At 56.1% G+C, this 20,831-nt stretch overlaps 11 protein-coding genes across 11 annotated transcripts; 5 read left to right on the top strand and 6 right to left on the bottom strand.

Moving 5' to 3' along the window:
• Positions 1-33: 33 nt before the first annotated feature.
• On the top strand, positions 34-1,227 carry BAUCODRAFT_147217 (uncharacterized protein; the record flags this gene model as incomplete). Its single annotated transcript, XM_007677426.1, has 1 exon — positions 34-1,227. The coding sequence occupies one exon, from the start codon at positions 34-36 to the stop codon at positions 1,225-1,227; it is 1,194 nt and encodes a 397-aa protein (XP_007675616.1).
• Positions 1,228-1,288: 61 nt separating this feature from the next.
• On the bottom strand, positions 1,289-2,658 carry BAUCODRAFT_436239 (uncharacterized protein). The gene is made up of 3 exons (XM_007677425.1): positions 1,913-2,658; positions 1,617-1,819; positions 1,289-1,549 (listed from the first exon to the last, which is right to left on the bottom strand). Exons 1-3 carry the CDS (start codon positions 2,264-2,266, stop codon positions 1,351-1,353), a joined length of 756 nt encoding a protein of 251 aa, XP_007675615.1. The 5' UTR covers positions 2,267-2,658; the 3' UTR covers positions 1,289-1,350.
• A 218-nt stretch (positions 2,659-2,876) lies between these two features.
• Positions 2,877-4,109, bottom strand: BAUCODRAFT_147215 (uncharacterized protein; the record flags this gene model as incomplete). Its single annotated transcript, XM_007677424.1, has 2 exons — positions 2,877-3,377; positions 3,603-4,109. 2 exons carry the CDS (start codon positions 4,107-4,109, stop codon positions 2,877-2,879), a joined length of 1,008 nt encoding a protein of 335 aa, XP_007675614.1.
• A 235-nt stretch (positions 4,110-4,344) lies between these two features.
• BAUCODRAFT_32778 (uncharacterized protein) lies at positions 4,345-4,910 on the top strand. Its single transcript, XM_007676986.1, has 4 exons — positions 4,345-4,367; positions 4,416-4,584; positions 4,645-4,677; positions 4,735-4,910. The coding sequence occupies exons 2-4, from the start codon at positions 4,416-4,418 to the stop codon at positions 4,758-4,760; spliced, it is 228 nt and encodes a 75-aa protein (XP_007675176.1). The 5' UTR covers positions 4,345-4,367; the 3' UTR covers positions 4,761-4,910.
• Positions 4,911-5,033: 123 nt separating this feature from the next.
• BAUCODRAFT_23431 (uncharacterized protein) lies at positions 5,034-6,320 on the bottom strand (the record flags this gene model as incomplete). The annotated part of the gene is made up of 1 exon (XM_007676926.1): positions 5,034-6,320. The coding sequence occupies one exon, from the start codon at positions 6,318-6,320 to the stop codon at positions 5,034-5,036; it is 1,287 nt and encodes a 428-aa protein (XP_007675116.1).
• A 102-nt stretch (positions 6,321-6,422) lies between these two features.
• Positions 6,423-6,731, top strand: BAUCODRAFT_436060 (uncharacterized protein). The gene has a single exon (XM_007677423.1). The coding sequence runs from the start codon at positions 6,525-6,527 to the stop codon at positions 6,678-6,680; it is 156 nt and encodes a 51-aa protein (XP_007675613.1). The 5' UTR covers positions 6,423-6,524; the 3' UTR covers positions 6,681-6,731.
• BAUCODRAFT_436086 (uncharacterized protein) lies at positions 6,731-7,857 on the bottom strand. Its single transcript, XM_007677422.1, has one exon. It carries the CDS (start codon positions 7,517-7,519, stop codon positions 6,782-6,784), a length of 738 nt encoding a protein of 245 aa, XP_007675612.1. The 5' UTR covers positions 7,520-7,857; the 3' UTR covers positions 6,731-6,781.
• Positions 7,858-7,904: 47 nt separating this feature from the next.
• BAUCODRAFT_68395 (uncharacterized protein) lies at positions 7,905-11,567 on the bottom strand (the record flags this gene model as incomplete). Its single annotated transcript, XM_007677240.1, has 2 exons — positions 7,905-8,314; positions 8,384-11,567. 2 exons carry the CDS (start codon positions 11,565-11,567, stop codon positions 7,905-7,907), a joined length of 3,594 nt encoding a protein of 1,197 aa, XP_007675430.1.
• Positions 11,568-12,014: 447 nt separating this feature from the next.
• On the top strand, positions 12,015-15,696 carry BAUCODRAFT_138412 (uncharacterized protein; the record flags this gene model as incomplete). Its single annotated transcript, XM_007677421.1, has 3 exons — positions 12,015-12,087; positions 12,124-15,184; positions 15,297-15,696. The coding sequence occupies 3 exons, from the start codon at positions 12,015-12,017 to the stop codon at positions 15,310-15,312; spliced, it is 3,150 nt and encodes a 1,049-aa protein (XP_007675611.1). The 3' UTR covers positions 15,313-15,696.
• Positions 15,697-15,811: 115 nt separating this feature from the next.
• Positions 15,812-16,628, bottom strand: BAUCODRAFT_68492 (uncharacterized protein; the record flags this gene model as incomplete). The annotated part of the gene is made up of 4 exons (XM_007677250.1): positions 15,812-15,935; positions 16,010-16,131; positions 16,250-16,471; positions 16,530-16,628. 4 exons carry the CDS (start codon positions 16,626-16,628, stop codon positions 15,812-15,814), a joined length of 567 nt encoding a protein of 188 aa, XP_007675440.1.
• An 877-nt stretch (positions 16,629-17,505) lies between these two features.
• Positions 17,506-20,408, top strand: BAUCODRAFT_23427 (uncharacterized protein; the record flags this gene model as incomplete). Its single annotated transcript, XM_007676925.1, has 2 exons — positions 17,506-18,056; positions 18,110-20,408. 2 exons carry the CDS (start codon positions 17,506-17,508, stop codon positions 20,406-20,408), a joined length of 2,850 nt encoding a protein of 949 aa, XP_007675115.1.
• Positions 20,409-20,831: the final 423 nt, after the last annotated feature.

Here is a 20,831-nt window from a genome sequence, read left to right as displayed (position 1 = left end):
ATAAGATATCACACTACAAGACGACACGCAACCATGTCGGACTATGTAGATGATGTTGACATGGAAGATGCGCCAAAGGTGACATCTGACATTCAATTTTCGGCTGCGAACACCGACACCAAGGGCAAAAGAAGCGCCGCAAACCTACCGATAGAAGCAGAGGACAACCTACCATGGGTTGAGAAGTACCGTCCCGCATCTCTATCCGATGTCAGTGGGCATCACGACATCCTCGCAACCATCAACAAGTTTGTCGACTCGAACAGGCTACCGCATCTGCTGTTATATGGCCCACCCGGCACCGGCAAGACCAGCACAGTCCTAGCATTGGCCCGCCGAATCTACGGCAACAGGAACATGCGTCAGATGGTCCTCGAACTCAATGCATCCGACGATAGAGGTATTGAAGTCGTACGGGAGCAGATCAAGACCTTCTCATCCACTAAGCAGATCTTCGCCGGCAGCTTCGACAAGACGCAACAAGACAGTATTGCAAACTTCAAGCTTATCATCTTAGACGAAGCCGATGCCATGACTTCGACAGCCCAAATGGCGCTTCGAAGAATCATGGAGAAGTACACCGCCAACACCCGCTTCTGCATCATCGCAAACTACACGCACAAACTCTCTCCGGCTCTACTGTCACGATGTACCCGCTTCCGTTTCTCCCCGCTCAAGGACGCGGATATCCGCCACCTCGTCGACAAAGTCATCGTGGAAGAAGGCGTCAACATCGCTCCCGATGCGGTAGACAGTCTAGTCAGCCTCAGCAAAGGAGACATGCGTCGTGCCCTTAACGTTCTGCAAGCTTGCCATGCTTCCTCCACGCCCCTCCATGTCCCCGGTCAGCCAGTCAAGGAGAGCAAGGACGTCAAACGGGACCTCATAACCCAGGAAACGATCTACGACTGCATCGCCGCCCCGCATCCGGCAGATATTAACACTATCCTGCAAACCCTACTGACAACGAGTAATGTCGGATCGTGTCTGTCTACCATCAACGCGCTGAAGCGAGCCAAAGGGTTGGCGTTGGCGGATATCTTGACGGCAATGGGAGAGCAGCTCGCGGAGATCGATGTCCCCGCCCAAACCCGTGTGAGCTGGCTGGAAGGGCTGGCGGATATAGAGTACAGGCTCAGTGGCGGGGGCAGCGAGACTGTGCAGACGGGTGGGCTTATTGGGGTGGTGAGAAACGGTGTGAGCTTGATGGAGAAGGTGAATGGCTGAGCGCGCTAACTACCGCCACTCGCCCGTCACCGGCATGATGTTAATGCAGCGTTCGAAGCGGTGGTGTTACGGTTGCAAAATGCCTCCAACACACAGGAATGGTGGCTTCCGCCTTCTGTACCATCACACATTCATTCCGCCATCGATTGAGTAGATCGCCCCAGTGATATAGCTCGCTTCATCACTAAGCAGAAACGCGATCAGCTTGGCCACCTCCATCGGGTCCGCCTTCCTCGGAACGGGCAGAGCACCGATCGCCTTTGCCGCATCCTCCGGCGTGGTCGTCTCGAGCGCTTGATCAAGCATGGCTGTGTCGACGTACCTAACCAACCGTCAGCAAGGTTCTTCCACGAATCAACAACGGGGAGTCTGGGCTCTCAGTTACGCACCCTGGCGCAATGGCATTAACCCGGATCCCTTTATCCTTCCCCTCGAGCGCGGCCACGCGTGTCAGACCCACGACACCGTGTTTGCTGGCGCAGTAAGCGAAACACCCAGCCGAGCCGCGAATACCGGCGATAGAGGTTGCGTTTACTATGCTCCCGCCTTTGGACAAGACTTCGAACTCGGCTTGTATACAAAGCATCGTGCCCTACTCAATGCTCTCCGTCAGCCCAATTACACGGCCCTAACAGCATCCATGGGCGGCAGAAACCGCGGATGAAGCAACAGCATGCACCCATACAGTCAGATTGATACTAATCACCCTCTCCCACTCCCCCAACTGCTGCTCCTCAACACTCGCTCGACTGAACACACCAGCCAAATTCGCCGCGCCGTCCAGCTTCCCAAACTTATCTACCGTCGATCTCAACCAGGCTTGAATCTGCGAGGCGTCCCGGACATCGCAGGTTTGCGTGAAGATGCTGTCGGTGTAGTCTGCCGTGGAGGCATGTTTGACGGCTTCGGCGGCCTTGTCGAGTTGAGCTTGGGATATGTCGGCCAGACTGACTTTGGCGCCGCGGGAGGCGAGAAGTTTGGCGAGGGCGAGGCCGATGCCGCCGGTTGCGCCGGTTAGGGCGTAGACTTTGCCTTCCATAGAATGTGGTCAAGAGGGAGACAAGGTGTTTTACAACCGTGTTGTGTGAGGTTTGGTCTTGGGACTTGGTGACCGACTGCTGATACTTTAAATACTTATTCTAGGATGGTCGTTAGGTAACGAGATATACATGTTCAGGGAAGATTCGGAGCCGGTTGAATGTGCAGTAACAACGGCAGTCTTTGATTTATACCTCCCAATCGACCGTCCACTATTGTAGCACACATAACCGGTACGCATTTACCCCGCAGCCGGGCAGCTTGTGTCAATCTTCAAAGCACCATACCTCTTGCCGCCCACTCTCATTCCAGCCATGATAGTATGAGCGTACCTCTCAAGAGCGCTGTTCGCAGGGTCTTTTGGTACCCAGGTTGAAAAGGAATTCGGGTATGTCGAAGCCTGCGCGAACTTTGGGTGGCGATCGCAACGCAATCTATCGTACGCTATGTCGCTATCCGGTACGCCTATGCAAAAGCGACACTATAGACACACATGAAAGACCATCAGCTCGCTGGGAATAGTCGCGCTTCATCAACGCACCGCAAATGCAGTGCCTCTCCTCTCCTCACCAGCCGCACAATCCCCTCACCAGCTTCACATTCGTACTACGCTATAGCAAATCCCGCTTCACAAACTCCTCCCTCAACGTCTTCCCCAAATTCGCCGGACTCCTCTCCACCACCACGCCCGCCGCCTGCAGCGCACTAATCTTACTATCCGCCCCACCCTTCCCACCACTCACAATCGCACCAGCATGACCCATTCTCCTTCCCGGCGGCGCACTGATGCCCGCAATAAAACTAACAACAGGTTTATTCTCCACATTCTCGCTCTTCAAGAAATCTGCGGCGTCCTCTTCCGCGCTCCCGCCGATCTCGCCAATCATGATGATCCCGTCCGTTTCCGGGTCGGCGAGGAAGACGCGTAGGCAGTCGATGAAGTTTGTGCCTGAGAAGGGGTCGCCGCCGATTCCTACGACCAGCGATTGGCCGAGTCCGGCTTGTGTGGTTTGATTGACGGCTTCGTAGGTTAGCGTGCCGGAGCGGGAGACGATGCCGATGCGGCCGCGTTTGTGGATGAAGCCGGGCATGATGCCGATTTTACATTGGCCCTACAACAAAATTGTTAGTTGGGTTGCAAGGAAGTGTTCGTGCTGCTTGAGCTGCAGTGCGGGGACGGAGCTGTGTTGTCAGAGAGATTCCCAATTCTAAGCACTCCGACCGTAGTTGGCCGGTCATACTCTTCCTATCATGTGTAATACTGTTTCATCACTGCAGCCCCGCCTTTGCACTGCAAGCTCTTGCATTTCTTGGGTGAGGGTGTAGTTCGTACTCACCGGCGCAATAATACCAGGACAATTCGGCCCCACCAACCTCGTCTTATCCTGCGTCTTCAACATATCCGTAATGCGCACCATGTCGTGCTGCGGGATACCCTCAGTAATGCACACGACCAGTCCCATCTCTGCTTCAATAGCCTCCTCTATCCCCTTCGCCGCCAACGGAGGCGGCACGAAGATCGCGCTCGCATCTGCATTCGTCTTCTGCTTCGCTTCTCTCACGTTCGCAAACACGGGCAAGCCAAGGTGCTCGGTGCCGGCCTTTTTGGGATTGGTGCCGCCAACAACCTTGGTGCCGTACTCGATCGCTTGCGTGGCGTGGAAGGTACCTTGGCGACCGGTGAAGCCTTGGAAAATCACTTTCGTTTCGCTCGTTAGGCGGAGATTGGAGTTGGTGGAAGCATAGCCGGTGGGGTTCGCGACGGAGGCATAGGCGGAACGGGTGATGGAGGTGGAGAGGGTGGAGCGGAGGGCACGCGTTAGAGGCTGTCGGAGGGATTGCATGGTGGATGTGAGGGCTCCGTGGAGCTTGTGTGCGGTGGAAGAGGAGCCAATGGCGGTGGGCGAGAGGTGAGAGGGGGGTGTGCTGCGGAAGGGTGTGTCGCGGAAGCTGGCGACGGTCCAGCCAAGCTGCGAGCTGAGCTTCCATGCTTCGGGCCGACATCTTCCGGAAACACCCGCGCGCAACCTCTCCTGCCATGCTTGTCATTGAATGTGAAGCTTCAAGCACAGCAGTGTACAGCTTCATTCTCACCCGCAAAGGTGTGTATACCATACCATCGTCCCCATATCTTGCTGATGTAGTCGTAGATGCTGTCCCGAACCGCCATGCGCCTCCCCACCACCATGGCCCGCCGCGGCTTCCACACCACCCGCCCCCAGCTCTCTTCACCACACCACTACCCCGAAGGCCCGCGAAGCAACATCCCCTTCAACCCGCTCACACGCTTCTTCTTCGTCCGGTACTGGGCGTACATGGGTATGCTGCCGTCTGAAAGTGTCATCTGATGAAGGGGATGCAGTACTGACACAACCTCAGCAACGGGCTTCTTCATGCCGTTCGGCATCGCAGGTGAGGAGCTCCGCGGCCAGTGGGCGGAGCTGTATGATGCTAACTCGTGGTGTGTAGTCTGGCAAACGTACAAGAACGGTTAAGCGACGCAAAGGATTAGAGGGCACTCCGGTGACTGTGTACATACGAGATGGCGGTTGGAGCCGTTGATATATTCAAGCATGGTCAACGGCAAGATATGGACTCACCGTTTGATCTGTGCAGCAAGGATGGAGACAGACTACTACGACACAGTGTACAACGTACCGCAACACGCACCTGGAATCTCTACGTCTCCTCCCACTCCATGTCCCTATGCCTTTCGGACTACAAGCAACGTCGAAACCCTTGTGCATTTGACATGAACTATGTCCTTCCTACAAATCTGGATCTGATACTGACTCCCTACCGCCTATCACTTCAGACTCACCTTGCTCGGATGTCTCAGGCACGGGCACGCTCTGCTCCGCCACAAATTTCTTCAGCCTCTCCTCACGCTGCCGGAACTCTCTCGCTTTCCCCCCGATCTCGTTCTGGATCTCCGCATCTGGCTCGCTTTCAACCACAAGCGCTAAGAGCTCGAGCGCTTGACCGTAAAGCTCACAGGCACTTTCGTACTTTCCCGCGGTGTCTTGTTCGATAGCTGTACCAACTACATCGACGGCGCGGCTGAGGAGGTCGTTCCTTGACTCCATGGCCACATCGCCACTCGATTTCGCAAGGCGAGTATGCAAACCGCGAAGCTCATCCCTTGCGGCCCATGTCCGCGCCCGCTCTGCCAAGTAACGTTCCAGCTTCTCAAAGCGCTCTTTATACTCATTCACTTTTTGCTGGAGCGTGAGCTTCGCCTTTTCATCCACGTTTTTGTCGGAGAGAACGAGCGTGAGAAGGTCGAGTGCTTGCTCATATAATGGGTACGCCTCGGCATACTCGCCCGTGGTGTCAAGCTCGACAGCCTGTTTCACCACCGCAACGCCTTTGGCAAGCAGCTCGCGCGTGCTGGTGAGCGGTGACCGACTTACCAGAACGGCTTCCCTGCTGGCCACGCCACTCGCTGCCTTCTCCAGTTCGAAACTCGAGGTAGAGCTTCTCTCACTTCGGCTTTGCCACTTAGGTTTCTGTTGGTCGTCCAATGCCGGCTGCATTTGCCAGTCTCTCAAGTATAGTCCTCCCCTTCGCGTCCGCCAGGCGCCGACGGCGTCGCGACGATAGAGGTCCCACCACCTCCCCAAACTGTCGACCGCCACGTACACGCACATCAGAATCATCACAACAAACGGTATCAAAACACCAATGGCCAGTAAAACCCATAGTGACACAGGATCACCCCAATCGAAAAAAATCGGGTCACAGTAGTACGCATACTGCGTCGCTAGTATATATCCAATGAAGTCTACAAGCAGGAAGACGGCTAGGAGAGAACTTCCGATCCCGCTTAGCAAAAGTCGCAGAGCGAGAAGGGGCGGTGGGACACGTTTCGATGAAGCGGTGTATTTATTGTAGGCGGCCATGGCGAAGCAGAGGGTGAAGAAGCCGGGGAACCAGCAGCCTATGAAGGTTGAGATGCTCCAGAAGGTGAGAATGTTTGTGCGATCGTAGTTGGCCGTCCATAGAGGGCTACGCTGGCACTGGATGATGTTGATGAGGGATGTTGAGTTAGCCATTCTTACCGCAGAGCTCGTGGTCCGCTACCTATTTCGCTCATGTAATATGTATTGGGAAGAAGAGGTCAAATCCGAGTGAACACGCTCGCGATGCTGCGTGAGGCTACTATCTCCAGATAACTACACCGCAACAAGCTTTTGACAAGATCTGATGGAAGGGCGAGGCGCTGCATCGTGTGACTCGGTACATTATGCAGTACCTGCATGTATTGTTCGCACTTGTGCGGAGTTGGAAGTCTGGAGCGGCCTCGAATGCTCAGCCTCCACGCGCAGAGCGTGGTGGCGCATTTTAGCACAGTGCATGAAGCAGCATTCATATCTGAGCTGAATGCGTGCTCGAAGTCTCTCAAACGCCAATGACATAAAGGTTCGAGAGCTCAAGCTCATGGACGTGCCGGCGAAGTCCAAACCTAACGAACCTAAAGCCGCGTCTGCGTGTAGTAACCGTGCCACTCGCCTCACTACGGCGTATACTGCGGCGGAGCAGCGGTGTCCTTTATGTGCGGAAACAAAAGTTCCCCATAGTGAGCTCCGACAGCCCCATCCTCAAGCTCGCGACTTGCAGCAGAGGCGCCGTCGACGCTAGCGAGCTGATACTGCGATTCTGAAACCCCGTCGTTGGCGAGTTGGGCAGAACTACCGCTAACCGCAACGCCATCCTTCTTAGAGGCAGTCCTGGCGCGTCGTCGTTGCAGCAAGCGCACTCGCAGTGTCGGATGCCACCATCGCACCTGTCGACCGTATGAGCTCCATATCCCATGTACACTCCCCACCAAGACCGAAGCACTGAGCACAATCATAACAACAAGGGGAACCAGCACGAATATTGCCAGCACCGCCCACGTTCCTGCGTCACTTTTGTGACTAGACCCAGCTTTGCAGTAATCTCCCCACTGCTGGGCCAGGATGATACTGACCAAAGTCAGCACGAAGAATCCAGTCGCCAGTGGACTCACGACGCTGCCGAACAAGTGGTAGCGGTCTGCGTCGTCAAAATAGCCGAATGCGGCGCAGGCGACAAGGTAGATGCCGGGGAAGTAGGACCCTATGACGAAAGACGCAGCCCAGATCGCGCCGACGGTTTTGTTGCTAGCATGGGCTAGATAGAGAGCCTTGTGCGCGCAAAGGGTCAGGTTGCTTGCGAGCGTGGAGTTGACGCTCGTAAGCGTGGTGTTGGTCAGTGAGCTGGCGTTCGCCATATTCTTGGATATTCTTGATTGGTCGCTCTTGGAATTGATGTAGACGTAGGATGGGACCGCTAGGGAGGAAGTGCAGACACCAGCAGCAGTTGAAATTGGCTGCGTAAAGTCTTCGAGCAGGCGCAAGGAGGGTCCAACGCTGATTGAAATCACCGCCGTAACGCTAACTGGAGCATATTATGCATGCTGTACATGCGAAGAGCTTGGGCGGCCTCAAAACCCCATATGCTCAGCCTTTCCATCAGCCTGAGGGCCGTAGCTCGAATGTGTACCTCGGATGAAACCCGCGTGTTCGTCGCCCAAGAGCTAAGCACATGAAACAGCCATAAGCTTTCCCGCCTGCGCCCTGCTGCAGAGGCTTTCCAAGGGTGACCTCGCTGACAGCCTACTCATCCTCAGGCTCACCAACACCATTTACTTCCATCGCCGCATCCCCATCAGCAGCTGCCGCACCATCCTCATCCTCATCCTCATCCTCATCATCATGAAGCACCCTCGCCGCCTTCTTCCTCAGCATCGGCCTCGCCGCCGCCTCCTGCTCCTCCTCCAATTTCTCACCCATAGCCTCATCCATCGGCACCTCCTCGTCCCCGTCCCCACCCACCTCCGTCCCCTCCGCCGGCACAGCCCCATCACCATCCTCATCCTCATCCGACTCCTCCACCGTCTCCTTAGACTTATACTTGCTCGCCCTGACCGCCTGCCCCTTCCGCTCCAATTTTCGCCTCTTCTTCCTTCTACCTGGCTCCGCCTCCGAACCAGTACCCGGCTCACCACTCGTGGCCCGACTGCGCCCTTTCTTCCCACCACCAGCCCCACTGTCCGCATCCGTCCCTCCATCCTCATCCTCATCATCCTCCTCACTCTTCTTCTTGCGCTTCTGTCTCTTCTCCCTTGGCTTCCGCTCCCGCTTCTTCCGTTCCCCGGTCTCCTCATCAACCGTCATCTCCGCCTCCTCCCTCGCTCGATCTTCCTCAAGTTTTCGACGCACCATCTCCCGATCCTCCTCCGCCATCCGGTCACGCTCCTCCTTAACCTTCCGTCGTTGCTCCTCAGCCGCTTCCTCCGCTTTCCGCTTGTCGTCCTCCCGCTTCTTGATCTCCTCCTCGCGCCGTCGGCGCGCCTCTTCAAGCCTCGAAGCATTCTTCCGCTCATACTCGGCCTGCTTCTCCATCGCGCCCGCCAGCTGTCGCTTCATAGTATTTCTCCCCATATTCGCACGCGCCTCCAGATCGCCACGAGGGAAGGGCGGATTGGGCGACTTTGCGATCTCAATAAACGCATTAATCGCATCGTCCAAGCCGTGACCCGCCTGTTCCACATCTTGCAGCGACTTCTGCGCCTCCGGCAGACCGATAAGCAGCTGCGTCAGCTGGATCTGCACAAAGGCGACGTTGAACCGGAAGCTGACGTTCTCCGGCGCGAGCTCCAAAGCCTGTTTGGACAGGTCCAAGCTTGTCTGATACGCTTCCAGCTTCTTCTCCTGTCGCCCGCGCATCAACCATACTCTACCGAGACATGCTAAGATCTGAGGGTCAGGCTTGCCATCCGCGCGCTCTTTCGCCGACCGGCTGAGCGCAAGCTCGTAGTTCTCGATCGATCGACTCCACTGTCTCATCTCTGCAAACACATGCCCGAGGTTGAGGTGCACGCTTCCGCTCAAGCCTTTCAGACTCTCGCGCACTTTGCTGAAGATCTGAATCGCGGCGTTGGTGTCTTTCTTGTCCTCCGCCATGGCTATGCCCAAGCCTTGCGCAGCGAACGCATTGCGTGGGTCAAGCGTCAACACCTTGTCGAAGAACTCTACAGCGCGCATGTACGTCTTGCTCCGGCGGTCTTTGTCCTGGTCCGTTTCTCTACGCATCTCACGCGCGACAGCAAGGTGCAGATTACCCATACCGACCAGAGAGTACATGTCGTGCTTATCGAACTTCTGCAGCGTGTCTTTGTAGTGTTTCTGCTCAACATCTTCCGGTAGATTGTGTGTTCGCTTCTTGCTGCGGTGGAGGTACCACCCATACAGCGCCCTGCTCTCTAGATTTGAAGGATCAGACTCCATAAGCTGCTTGATCGCTTCCGCACCATCAGCGGGCGCAGCACTCAGGCTGAGATAAGCCAGCCGTGCATTCGCGTCAGTGTAATTGGGGTGCCGCTCGAGGAGACCATCGTAGATCCTCCTCGCCTCCTCATTCATGCCTTCCGCCTCGTAAGTCCGGGCCAGGTTGTAGGAGATTGTGCTGACAAGCGCATCCGTATCCAGGCTAGCGTCGCGCTCACCCATCTTTACGCAGCTATTAAGTGCGGTCTGAAAGTCCTCGCGCGCCTCGGTAAACCTGTCCGCCTGAAAGTGGAAGCAGCCGATGTTGTTCAGTAACTGCGGACTAAGCAGCTCCCTCTTGGCCCTTCGCTCCTCAGTTGCCTCGCCGATCTCGTCAGGTAAGCGCTCGTCGTCATCAGCAATGTCATCCAGCTCCATTTGCTCGACATGCTGAAGGCAGGCCAACGCTTTCTCCGGCTGCTCTTGCTCGTAAAGGCGCGCCAGATTCAGCAGCACCGCTGCATCGGGCGACCCTTTCCGCTTCGGATCTTTCCAGATGACTCTCACTTGCTCCAGCAAGCCGATCGCTTTCTTCTGCTCAACAGTCTTATCTTCCTTGCCGGCTGCAGCTTGGTTGGCAAAGACTTCTTCAGCATACAACATGCCAAGTAAAGTCATAGCTTCAACACTCTTCTGTCCTCCGCCAGTGGCAGCGTTAGACCCAGAGATGATCTTGTCAAGCCTAAACTTTGCACCGTCAAGATCACCCATGAGCGTCTTGAGCTGTGCACCACCGAACTTGGCAGGCAAGAAACCTTTCTCGTCGCCACCACGTGCCACGTCCGCTTTGTTGTAATGTTCGGCGGCCTTGGTCAGATCGGTGCCCAGATAGTGCTCCTTCCTTGCCATCAGATACCAGCCGTCAGATGCTATAGCACCGACATCTGTCTGCTCGACCGCTCTTCGGCCGAGACGCTCCACATTGTCCCAGTTCTGTCGGCGCAGAAAGTACTCGCCGAGAGTGGCAGAAGTGAGTGCATGCATGGCGTCCATCTTGAAAGCGGCCTGCGTGTGGACCGTCATAGCCTTGCTGTATAGTGAACGGAATTGTGAATCAGAGCTGGCATATTGACTGCTTTCATCCAGATACGACAGGCCAAGTAACACATTGGCAATAATGTTCTCATCAGGCTTGAGGTCCAAGCTCCGCTGCCATGCTCCTCTAGCTGCGTCTTTGTGCTCCAGCTGCCACAGACAACAGCCAATGCCTATTCTTGGGTCCGGATCCAGCATGTCCGGCGCAGACTGCAGTGCTTGCTGATACAAAGCCAGCGACTCTGCAAACCTGCCTAGCGAGAACTGCACCCTAGCCTTGCCGAGGACGGCCATGATGTTTTTCTGCCCAGATAGCCTATACGCCTCGTCGAAGCTCTTCGCCGCCTGCTTCAGCGTGTCTGCCCTTTCCTTCGGCGTTTGCATCGAGGCGCGTAGAAGGTATAGCGTGCCTCTCGCCAGGTACAGTGGAGCGTACGAAGGGTTGATGCGCGAGGCATCGTTGAGTGTCTGCGTTCCAAGCTTCAACCAGTAGTCCTTATTTGGCACGTCATCGGCCGATTGCATGGGTTTTCGGACGGCACGGCGACACATCCACAGGTATAGCCAGCACAAGCAGGAGAGCATGCTCAGTCTGTCTTCACCTCGACCTGCTCTTAGAGCGCCAAGACCCTTCTGCAAGATGTCTATTGCGATGGCCACTTTCTTCTGTTTTGCATACGCGAGGGCGATTGTTATCCAGTAGTTGCGCGCAGCATTCTCGTTCTCAAGAAGGTCGCATAGCTCGTCTGTTTCATCGATGAGGTCCACAAGGTCGAGATTGACAGCTTCTTCGCCATCCTCGCCACGTACTGGGATATCGATGACGGCTGGTATGTCGGAGAAACGCCCGTATAGTTGGTGTGCGTGGCCATTGACGCCGTTCGTGCCATTGACATGGCCGTTCGTTAGAGCCATCTTCGCGAACGAGGGATGTTTATGCGCTCCCAATCAATGACACCGTACTCCACGAGTAGTATATCATGCCAAATCAGTATTGACCATGCCTGCATGCAGCATGTTTGACACGCCGGCGCTACTAGTATGGAAGGCAGAGGTGATAGTTGATGTAGCGGAGGAGTGAGTCCAGCACACGGGAAATGCATAGAGCGACATGCCGCTAATGGTACGCTAATGCTCCCCACACGGCGCCCGCCGCAGAGCCGCAACTTCCAAATGGGGACCTCCGGCCGCTGTACTTCGAGGTCCAGATACAGATGCATATGGTTTACGATCGTATAGTGCCGCATAGATGTCCGTCGCCGGGTATAACACATTATAGAGCGGCAGACCCGGGCTGCAGTCACGAAGTTGCACAACACCATGGCTTAGCAGTCCCTCAATCTCCGCGACTTCTTGCCCAGCATGTCTTACATGCGCCAGCCCAACGGCAACGGTAGCGTTAGCTATATGAACGGCGCAAACCGCAATAGACTCGGTCAATTCGACTTTGACACAACACCCGACACTTCAGCAGACGAGCGCTCCCGCTCAAGGGGTCCTGCAAGCGCATTTGGCTACGATGGAACCTCACGTCAAGAGAGCCACATTCGAGTCCCCGCAAGGGTAGATAGGCATCATGCTCAGAGACGGAGCTACGGACAAAGTATGGAAGACTCCCGGTCGCGATCACGTGGAGCGCCGGCGTCGGCACGCTATGGAGCACGTGGTGGTGAGGTGGAAGAGATATTGCGGTACATTTCCCAGCATTGGTCCTTCATGGCGTCAGATGGCTGCATACCCGTCAAGGTGGCATTGCAGCTTATGGACCCTTCGTCTCTTGGCTTAGCAGACCAATACGATCAGTTTCAGGACGTCCATCAACAATTGCAGAATGCGCTCAAAGTGATTGTGAACGAGCATCACCAGGGTTTTAACAGCTCCATAGGCACCTTCCACAAGATTCAGGCAGCGATACATGCAAGCCAACAGCGTGTGAGAACATTACGGGCGGGCCTGCTGCAAGCTAAGGAGAGTCTGGGCGCACCACGGCCGGAGTTGAGAGCCTTCGCTACGAGCAGCCAGAGCTATGATCGGATGCTGCAGGTTGTCAATGATATTGAAGAGTTGCAGACCATTCCGGACCGCCTGGATGCACTCATTTCGGAGAAACGGTTCCTCGGTGCAGTTGCCACGTTGAAGGACGCACTAGCACTGATTCGCAAGCCGGAAATGGATGACATCGGTGCACTTTCGGAACTGAGAGTGTACCTGTCGAACCAAGAGCACAGTTTGACTGATATCTTGATCGAGGAACTGCACAGCCATCTCTACCTGAAGTCACCTTATTGCGAGGAGAGATGGAAAGCTCATTCCAAACGAGACGGCAGCGACGGAGCGGTCGTTGTAGATGAAGACCGAGCTATGCACATCTTCCTTGACAACTACGATGGATCACAGCCGATGCAGGAGGATGCAACACGCAACCCGGAGGCGAACACCTTCTACTACGTTCAACTGCTTACGGAGTCGCTGTTTAACCTGGGAAAGTTGGAGGTGGCAGTGGATGCCATTGAACAGCGATTACCGGTTGAACTGTTCAGGGTAGTGGAGCGCAGCCATGGCGAGGTTGAACAGCGGCATCCATCGACCATGCGCTCCGCCGCTGCTCGTAATCGGCAGCAAATGTACGGCGGGGTGCATAAGCGACTGGACGCCGAGCAGCAGGACATATTAAACGATCTTCTAATCACATTATATGCCAAGTTTGAGGCCATTGCGGAGGGACATCGCGTGCTGCACGATGTTACCGCGGCAATGCTTACCCGAGATGCTGCACAACCCAGCGACTCAGAGACACTCAATCGGAGCTTCAGAGAGCTGTGGAAGCTTCTGCAATCCGAGATCCGATCGTTACTCCACGATCATCTAACCGCAAGTGGCGTAGATGCCGGCGGCCAAAGGAGCAAAAACGGCGCCCTCACAGCGAACATCTTCCGGCCGCAGCCTAGAGACCGGACACGAAAGTTATTCAAGCTGGCAGATACCGACAGTAAATGCACTGATCTCACGACAGAACGGGAGGACCTCGAGTTCATCCTCCGCTCGTCCGTGCCGGGATTGGTGAACACAAGCCAGGCGCAAAATGCGAGACCGGACGCCGAGAACAGCACCATCCGTGCGGACATGTCTGCAACTGGGCACAAGCTACTCGTCGAACCCAGCGTCTTCAACATGAGCGTACTTCTACCACCCTCCCTAGCCTTCCTCAACAGACTGAAAACAATCGTCCCCTCCCATTCCGGCGTCGTCGCAAGCACGCTAACCAGCTTCCTGGACGACTTCCTGATCAACGTCTTCTACCCGCAATTGGACGAGACCCTCGTCGATCTGTGCTCGCGCAGCATAGACGACTCGTCTGCCTTTCTGCCAGACCCGCAATGGCAAGCGCACAGTCAACGCCCCGTTTTCGCCGGCACGGTGCGCTTCTTCGAGGTCGTGGAGACGGTGTGTGTCATGCTTGATGCCCTGCCGCATGAGCAGAGTTTCAGCGCATTGGTTGTGCAGCAGATGCGGACGTATTATGATAAATGCTACAATTGGTCGAAGGGCTTGCTGCAGCGCGCCGTGGCGACGCAGGAAGGACAGGGCGCGCTTAAGATGCGCTTATCTGCTGAGTTGGCCACGAGTGGTGATATCAGCGCGCTGGTGATTGAGATGCTGAAGCTTTCGTCGAGTGGGGATGAGCGGGAGCAGAAAGCGCTGGCGGAACGAGAGGCTGCGCTCTTGATACACATGGTGAAAGAACGGTCGATCGAAGAAGTGGACCTCATCAACGACCGCAAATCCCTATCCTCCCTCTGCACACTCCACGTCAGCATGAAGTGGCTCGCCGCGCGCTGCCACAATCTACGCTACATCAGCCCGCGCGCAATCGACATGGGCAGCACGAACAACACCGACACCACACCATCCTCCCAAACCCCACACCACCACGCCCGCCGCTGGACCACGCCATCCCACCACCTCGACCCCGCCCCGACCAACCCCTACCTCCCCCTCGACCCAAACACCGCCACCCAATTCGACGCCGTCATCCTCTCCTTCCGCGAACTCAGCACCCTCATCCTCCGCACCCTCCACATCGACCTGCGCCTGCATTTACTCCACGGAATCGCCGCGAGCATGAGTAGTACCTACTCCCTCGGCCAACCGTACAATGACCCCGACCCGGCGATCCTGGATTTGAGCGGGAGTCTCTCGACTTATGATACCGCGATTTCGTCCGCGCTGTTGCCGGCACAGTACGGGTTTCTGACGGCACATGTGCATGCGTTGGTGAATCATACGCTTATTGCGCTGGTGACGTTTATCCCGTCCCTTGACGACTTCGGTCTGGATCGACTGAGATTGAATGTGTCGGTGCTGCAGCAGAGTCTGAAATCACTCTCCCCACCCTCAACATCAACCCCAACCTCAACCACCACCTCATCATCATCCTCCTCCTCCACTTCCAACCTAAGCAAAGCCGCCGACTTCTACGCCCTCGCTGAAGCGGGCTGCGACAACATCGTCAACAAGGGACGAACAGGCGGGTACGACAAAGCTGACCTCAAAGCACTGATTCGCTTGTGTTGGAGGGAGGATCGGGATGGGCAGACGGGCGGGGTGGAGCAGTTTTGTGCGAGACTCGATGGATTTCCCAAGCGGGGGGTTAGTTTGAGGAGGGCGGGACGGTCGACGGATGGGCGGGAAGGCGGTCGGGAGAGGGATGTGGGGGGGAGGGTAGGGGAGGTTGGAGTGGCTAGTTAAGTAATGTTAGGAGGAGGATAGCGACGCAGAACCCTCGATAGCGTAGCTGACGTTTGTTTGAACAAGGAGTGATGGTTGATGAGGAGATTTGATGTGGAGAAGTATGTAGGATGTCGGATAAACTTCTCCCCATACTGCTGCCTACCGAGATCTATCGTCACCCCTTTTGCCGGTTGAGCTGATGCCCACCAGACAGAAACAACGCTAAGTTCAGATGTCATACTATTCATTCGTTCATTCGTTCGCCGCACGCCTTCGTAGACACCGCTTCAGAGCCATTGTGGCATCCTTCTTGCCTTCAACGTGCATCATCCAAGAAGCCGGAAGACGCTTTCCAGTGCAGATCTCCAGCTTCTCTGACCCCACACCTGCCATTCTAACACTACCAACCGTGTTCAGCTTGGCATGCTCTACTGAGCCTTGCCGGTAACTTTCTCCGCATCCCTGCGCAAGTTTGAGGAAGTGGAGCCTTGCTTCTCGAAGACGGGGGCGAAGAGGGGTTGGAGGAGGGAGTGGAAGACGACTTGTGCGCCGCTGGACATAGATTTGCGTCAGCCTCTATCTTCTGAGACACGGGTTTGGGGATATCTGGGGCTGATGAAGCGTACTTTGTCTGCGGCAACGCCATCCAAAGGACAAAGATGAACTTGAAGGTGTAGTAGAAGGGGAACCAGTAGACGGCGTTGACCATGGACTCGATGATGGTGAAGAAGGCGTAGACGATCCAGTACTACAAATCCATCATTCATCAGCACTTCTTCTCCTCCACATTCCCATTCCCTAACACACACACACACACACACACACGAACACGCTTCGTGACCGGTAAGGGGATGTATATTACGTACGGTCAGCCACTGCGTGTCATCGCTCTTGCCGCGACTGAACAAGGCCTCCAGGGAATAGTAACCCGGGATCACGAAGCCGGCGGTGTTGACGAGGAATTCGCCGGCGATGTTGAAGAAGATGAGGAAGAAGTAGATTAGGCCGAGGCCGAGGACGACGTAGACTTTGGGGACGTTGGTTTGTTGCTCGAATTGGTTGAGGTAGGGGTAGCGGGAGAGCTCTTTCTATAACCTCTTCAGTACGGATTTAAAAGCGTAGTTTCTGGTAGGTGGTGATTTATACGTCGAAGGAGTTTAGGTGCTGTTGTGCCCTCTCTGCATAGTCTGTTAGCTTGGAGGTGTTGTTGTTGTTGTTGATACGTAGCACGTCTTTGGGGGACATGGGTGTACCTTGGATGGTTGGGCCTTGCTGGCCGCCGTGTTGGTTCGACATGTTTGTTTGGTGTTGATGTGCGCGAAGAAGGTTATAGGCTGGATGGTAAGCGTTTAACAAACTGGGGACGACTCTGGTTGCGACGAGTGGTAAGAGAAGTGATTATCACAAGCAGCTGTTGGTGGGAGAAGGTGGGGGTCTTTCGAGGGGTGCCAGCCCAATATGCCAAGATAGCTCTGACGTAGTACTCATCGTCGCCGGATGTTCCCGGGTGGCTTCAATCTGGCGATGCCTAAGAGTACATGTACATATAATAGGGGATAGCAAACTGCAATATCGGATCACAATGGTGTATCGGCATTAATCAAACCTGTAACGGTTGTGATGCAATACGTGTAGCAGAAGCGACAGGCTAACATTGACCGTTGAGGCGAGATTGCTGAATCACGTGGATTGCGTGACTAGCGGGCTTAGCTCGGGCGATCGGCGGGGACGGGGACGGAGGCAGCCGGACGGTTGCTATGGATGTTTTGATTTGCGACTGTGCCACAACAACAGCCCATACACCAACTAACGCCCGGAAGAGAGCCAGCCTCTTTCGCACGGGCGATTCACCCCCACTACCACGGCCATATCGCGCATGGATACTGTGATATACTGGTGGTAATGTATGATTAGTTAATAGTCTGTCGGCACCGGGTTAGCACGCTCGACCAACAATACGCCGTATCGCCGTCGCAAAGAAGTCTTCTGGAGCTGGAGGCGTAACATCGACTTCGAACCCGAGCAGGCACCACACAGCATAGTATCGGCACGTTAGAGCGTCACGGCTGCTGCAGAAGTGTCAAGCATCACTATCAGCAAAGCGGCGAGACCAGCCAGCGAAATGGCCGCCGGACACCGCGCGAACGCTTCCACCTCTGCGCACAGCAGGCCGTTGTCAAGAGCCTCCACCACGAGCGCGACTTCCCTCCGCAACGAAGAGAGCGAGCTCTTCCTCTCCCAACCAACGCAAGTGCACCCAACCCCCGAAGCGCAACTTCTGCAATACCATGCGAGCACACAGCCACAGTCGCATGACTTGTACCAACAACAACAACAACAACAACAACAACAGCATGCCCACCATCAGTATGTCCACAACACACAGTATGCGATGCCACCCGGCATGCACACGCAGGAGCTGCCGCTCATGCCGCAGGAGAGTGACTATGCGAACCACCAGCGCATGGGCTCCGTGCCTATACAGAGCGGCACGGAGATGGCAGACGGTGGGAGACGGAAAGGCTCGGCCGTGACTGCTACGAACGACAAAGAGTTGCGTGAGCTCCTCTCGCGGAATGAAGGCCGGCCGCTGCGCGAAGTTGCGCAGGAAGTCAACCAGAAGGAGCGCACGCCTATGGCCGAGAAGACGAAGCAGCTGTTTGCGATGTTGTGGTGAGTGGTGTCGACTGAGAGAACGTGGTGATTGCTTACTGACGGTCGACTAGGCTACGCGCCGTGTGCAAACCGGCCAAAACATCCGTACCGAGGAATCGAGTCTACTCGCAGTACGCCAGTCGTTGTGGTACTGAGCGCGTGGTTCCACTCAACCCTGCTTCCTTCGGCAAGCTTGTTAGAGTCATCTTTCCCGGCATTCAAACGCGCCGTTTGGGTGTGCGTGGCGAAAGCAAGTACCACTACGTCGACCTAGGTCTGGACGACGAAAGTCTCAACCCCATCACCAACCCGGACTTTGCGCAGTACAACCAAATTCAATCTCGGTCACGACGCAGCGAGTCGGTCAGCACTCAACATTACACCTTCAACGGCGGCCCGCCCTTACAAGCAGACACCTCCGCCTTCCCCGCGACCGACTCTACCAACGACCTCCACCCACCCCCCAGCGCCTTACCCCGAGGCCCCTCCTCGCAAAGCCGCGTCTTCGCCTACCCAGACAGCCGCGGCATGGCCCCCAGCACCGCCGAATCAATCACCTACCCACAAACCCTCCGTTTCCCCTCCAGCACCCTCCCCACCTTCTCCGAAACGGAATCCGTCAACCTGCCCCCCATCCAACCCTACCTCCCCCCCCGCACCGACCCGGACACGGCCGAATCCCTCTACGCCCTGTACCGCACCCACACCACCAGCCTCATCGACTCCATCCGCTTCTGCAAGGAGAAGCAATTCTTCCGCCTCTACACCTCCTTCCACGGCACCCTCACCGTCCCCGTGCAGAAGCTCTTCGTCCACCCCAGCCTGTCCCCCTGGATCGAGGCGTGCGATTTGGTCATGTACAGGACTATGGTCCGCTTCGTCAGTCGGCTCACCTTACAAGCCGCGCCCGTGGTGGTCATCAATATCCTCTCCAATATCTCTGCCACGCTGCACGGCCATATTGCGAAGACGTTTGCGAGTCAGCCGGGCCATGTGTTGGATGCCAAGTTACGGCCTGCGACCGTTTTCGCGTCTTTACTCTACCGGCTGATCAGGGTGAATCAGTCCGCTCATGCCGCCGCGAATCTGTTGACCATTGATCAAAACCGCGAGCAGATGTGGCGGGAGTGGGTGACGATGGTGAACCCGAAACGCGTCATCGAGGCCGAGTTACCGCCTGATGTTTGTGGGTATGAGGAAGTTTACAAGATTTTGACGACCGAGATGCGCAGTCTCCTCGAACCACTAGCGGCACCGCCCATGTTCAACCACCAGCAGGAGGACCCGTACGGCTTCACAGCTTCCACCGCGGCGGCCTACAATTTCAATGAAGATAGCTCCTTCGCCGCTTACCTCCAATCGCAAACGCTACAACCACCCCCGGGCTCCTCCTCCACCTCCAACGACATCTCGGCTCCAGGTTCCGCGTCAGGTGTGAGTATGTCCACGGAAAACGTGCTCGACCGCTGGTCGACTTTCATCGGATCTCTGCCTTCCCGGTTCCCGAACGCGAGTGCGAGAGTCTTGTTGGGGTGCGTGAGTGCGGTGGGGACGGCGGCGTTGAGGGATATCACCATTTGCGGCGGGCAGAGTTACGGGCATTGGTGGGTGTTGAAGATTTTCGTGGATGAGATGGCGTTGTGGTTGGGGGAGATGGGGGGGTTTCTTGAGAGTACGTCGGTTGGTGTGGTGAGCGATGGAGTGGGGATGATGGGAAATGGGACCGGTGCTGGAGTGACGGTGACGATGCAGGGGTTTCGGCAGAGCCCTTTGATCGCGCAGGGACTGGCGGCGGGTGCGGGTAGTAGGAGGGGGAGTGTGGCGCCGGATGGTGGGTCCGTGGGGTTGTCGATGGCGGAGACGAATGGCTATCATACCCATACGGCACCACAACACCAACAACAGCAGTTGCCGTATATGGCACCCCATCGTGGCCAACAACAGCAGCAGCACCAGCAGCACCAGCAACAACAACATCAGCAGCAGCACTACCAGCCTGAGCAGCACGTGGCTATGAACGAACACTTCAGTTTCCAGCAGGCACCGTCGCTCCAGCATCAACATCAGCACCAGCACCAGCACCAGCAGCAACAGCAACAGCAACAGCACAATGGCGAACTGTCCTTCCACCTTTCGACCTCCTCCATACAGGATCCCCACGCCCACTCACATCACCAGCACCAGCACCAGCACCAGCACTCACAGCAGCACCTTACGGCAGGGGCGGGGGATATAGACGACAGCGGCATCGGCATGTCGCTCCTGGACGACGATCTCACGATGGCCAAGCTGGGGGTCACGGGCCCGCATGTCGGTGTGGGAGGGATGGGTGGGATGGTGCGGGGGGATTTGAGGGTGGAGACGTTATGACTGCGATAGACTGGTTGGGGATGAATCGGATTGGAAGGGGGATGGGGGAGATACGAAGGGATGGGATGGGATGGGAGCGGGGTTGGCGACGTGGAATTTACAGCGAGGCGCTGGGGCTGGGGAGAGGATGGGCACCTGAGGGTTTGCTACCTGTGGGATTAATGGAGTTTGCATGACTGGGACCCGAAGGAGGGGGGTTTGGGAGTGAAGTGTCACTGTTACCGATACCTGCGTTTTTGGCGCGGCGATGGGGGGCGAGTTCTTGAGCACTGTGTACGTGGTGCTTTTGCGCTGCGGAGGGGGCATGGCATGGCATGGGGAGGGGTAAAATGAAAATATGCTTTTGCGCCCTGCGCCATTTGCTGAGTGGGTGCCTGCTTGTGCGTGTTTGGGATACCACTGCATGCGTGCGATTTGGTTTCG

This window comes from Baudoinia panamericana (genome assembly GCF_000338955.1).
Source record: "Baudoinia panamericana UAMH 10762 unplaced genomic scaffold BAUCOscaffold_5, whole genome shotgun sequence".
Classification (NCBI taxonomy): Eukaryota; Fungi; Ascomycota; class Dothideomycetes; order Mycosphaerellales; family Teratosphaeriaceae; genus Baudoinia; species Baudoinia panamericana.
The sequence above is the reverse complement of the archived record's forward strand: the minus strand, read 5'-3'. Positions and strand labels throughout refer to the sequence as shown.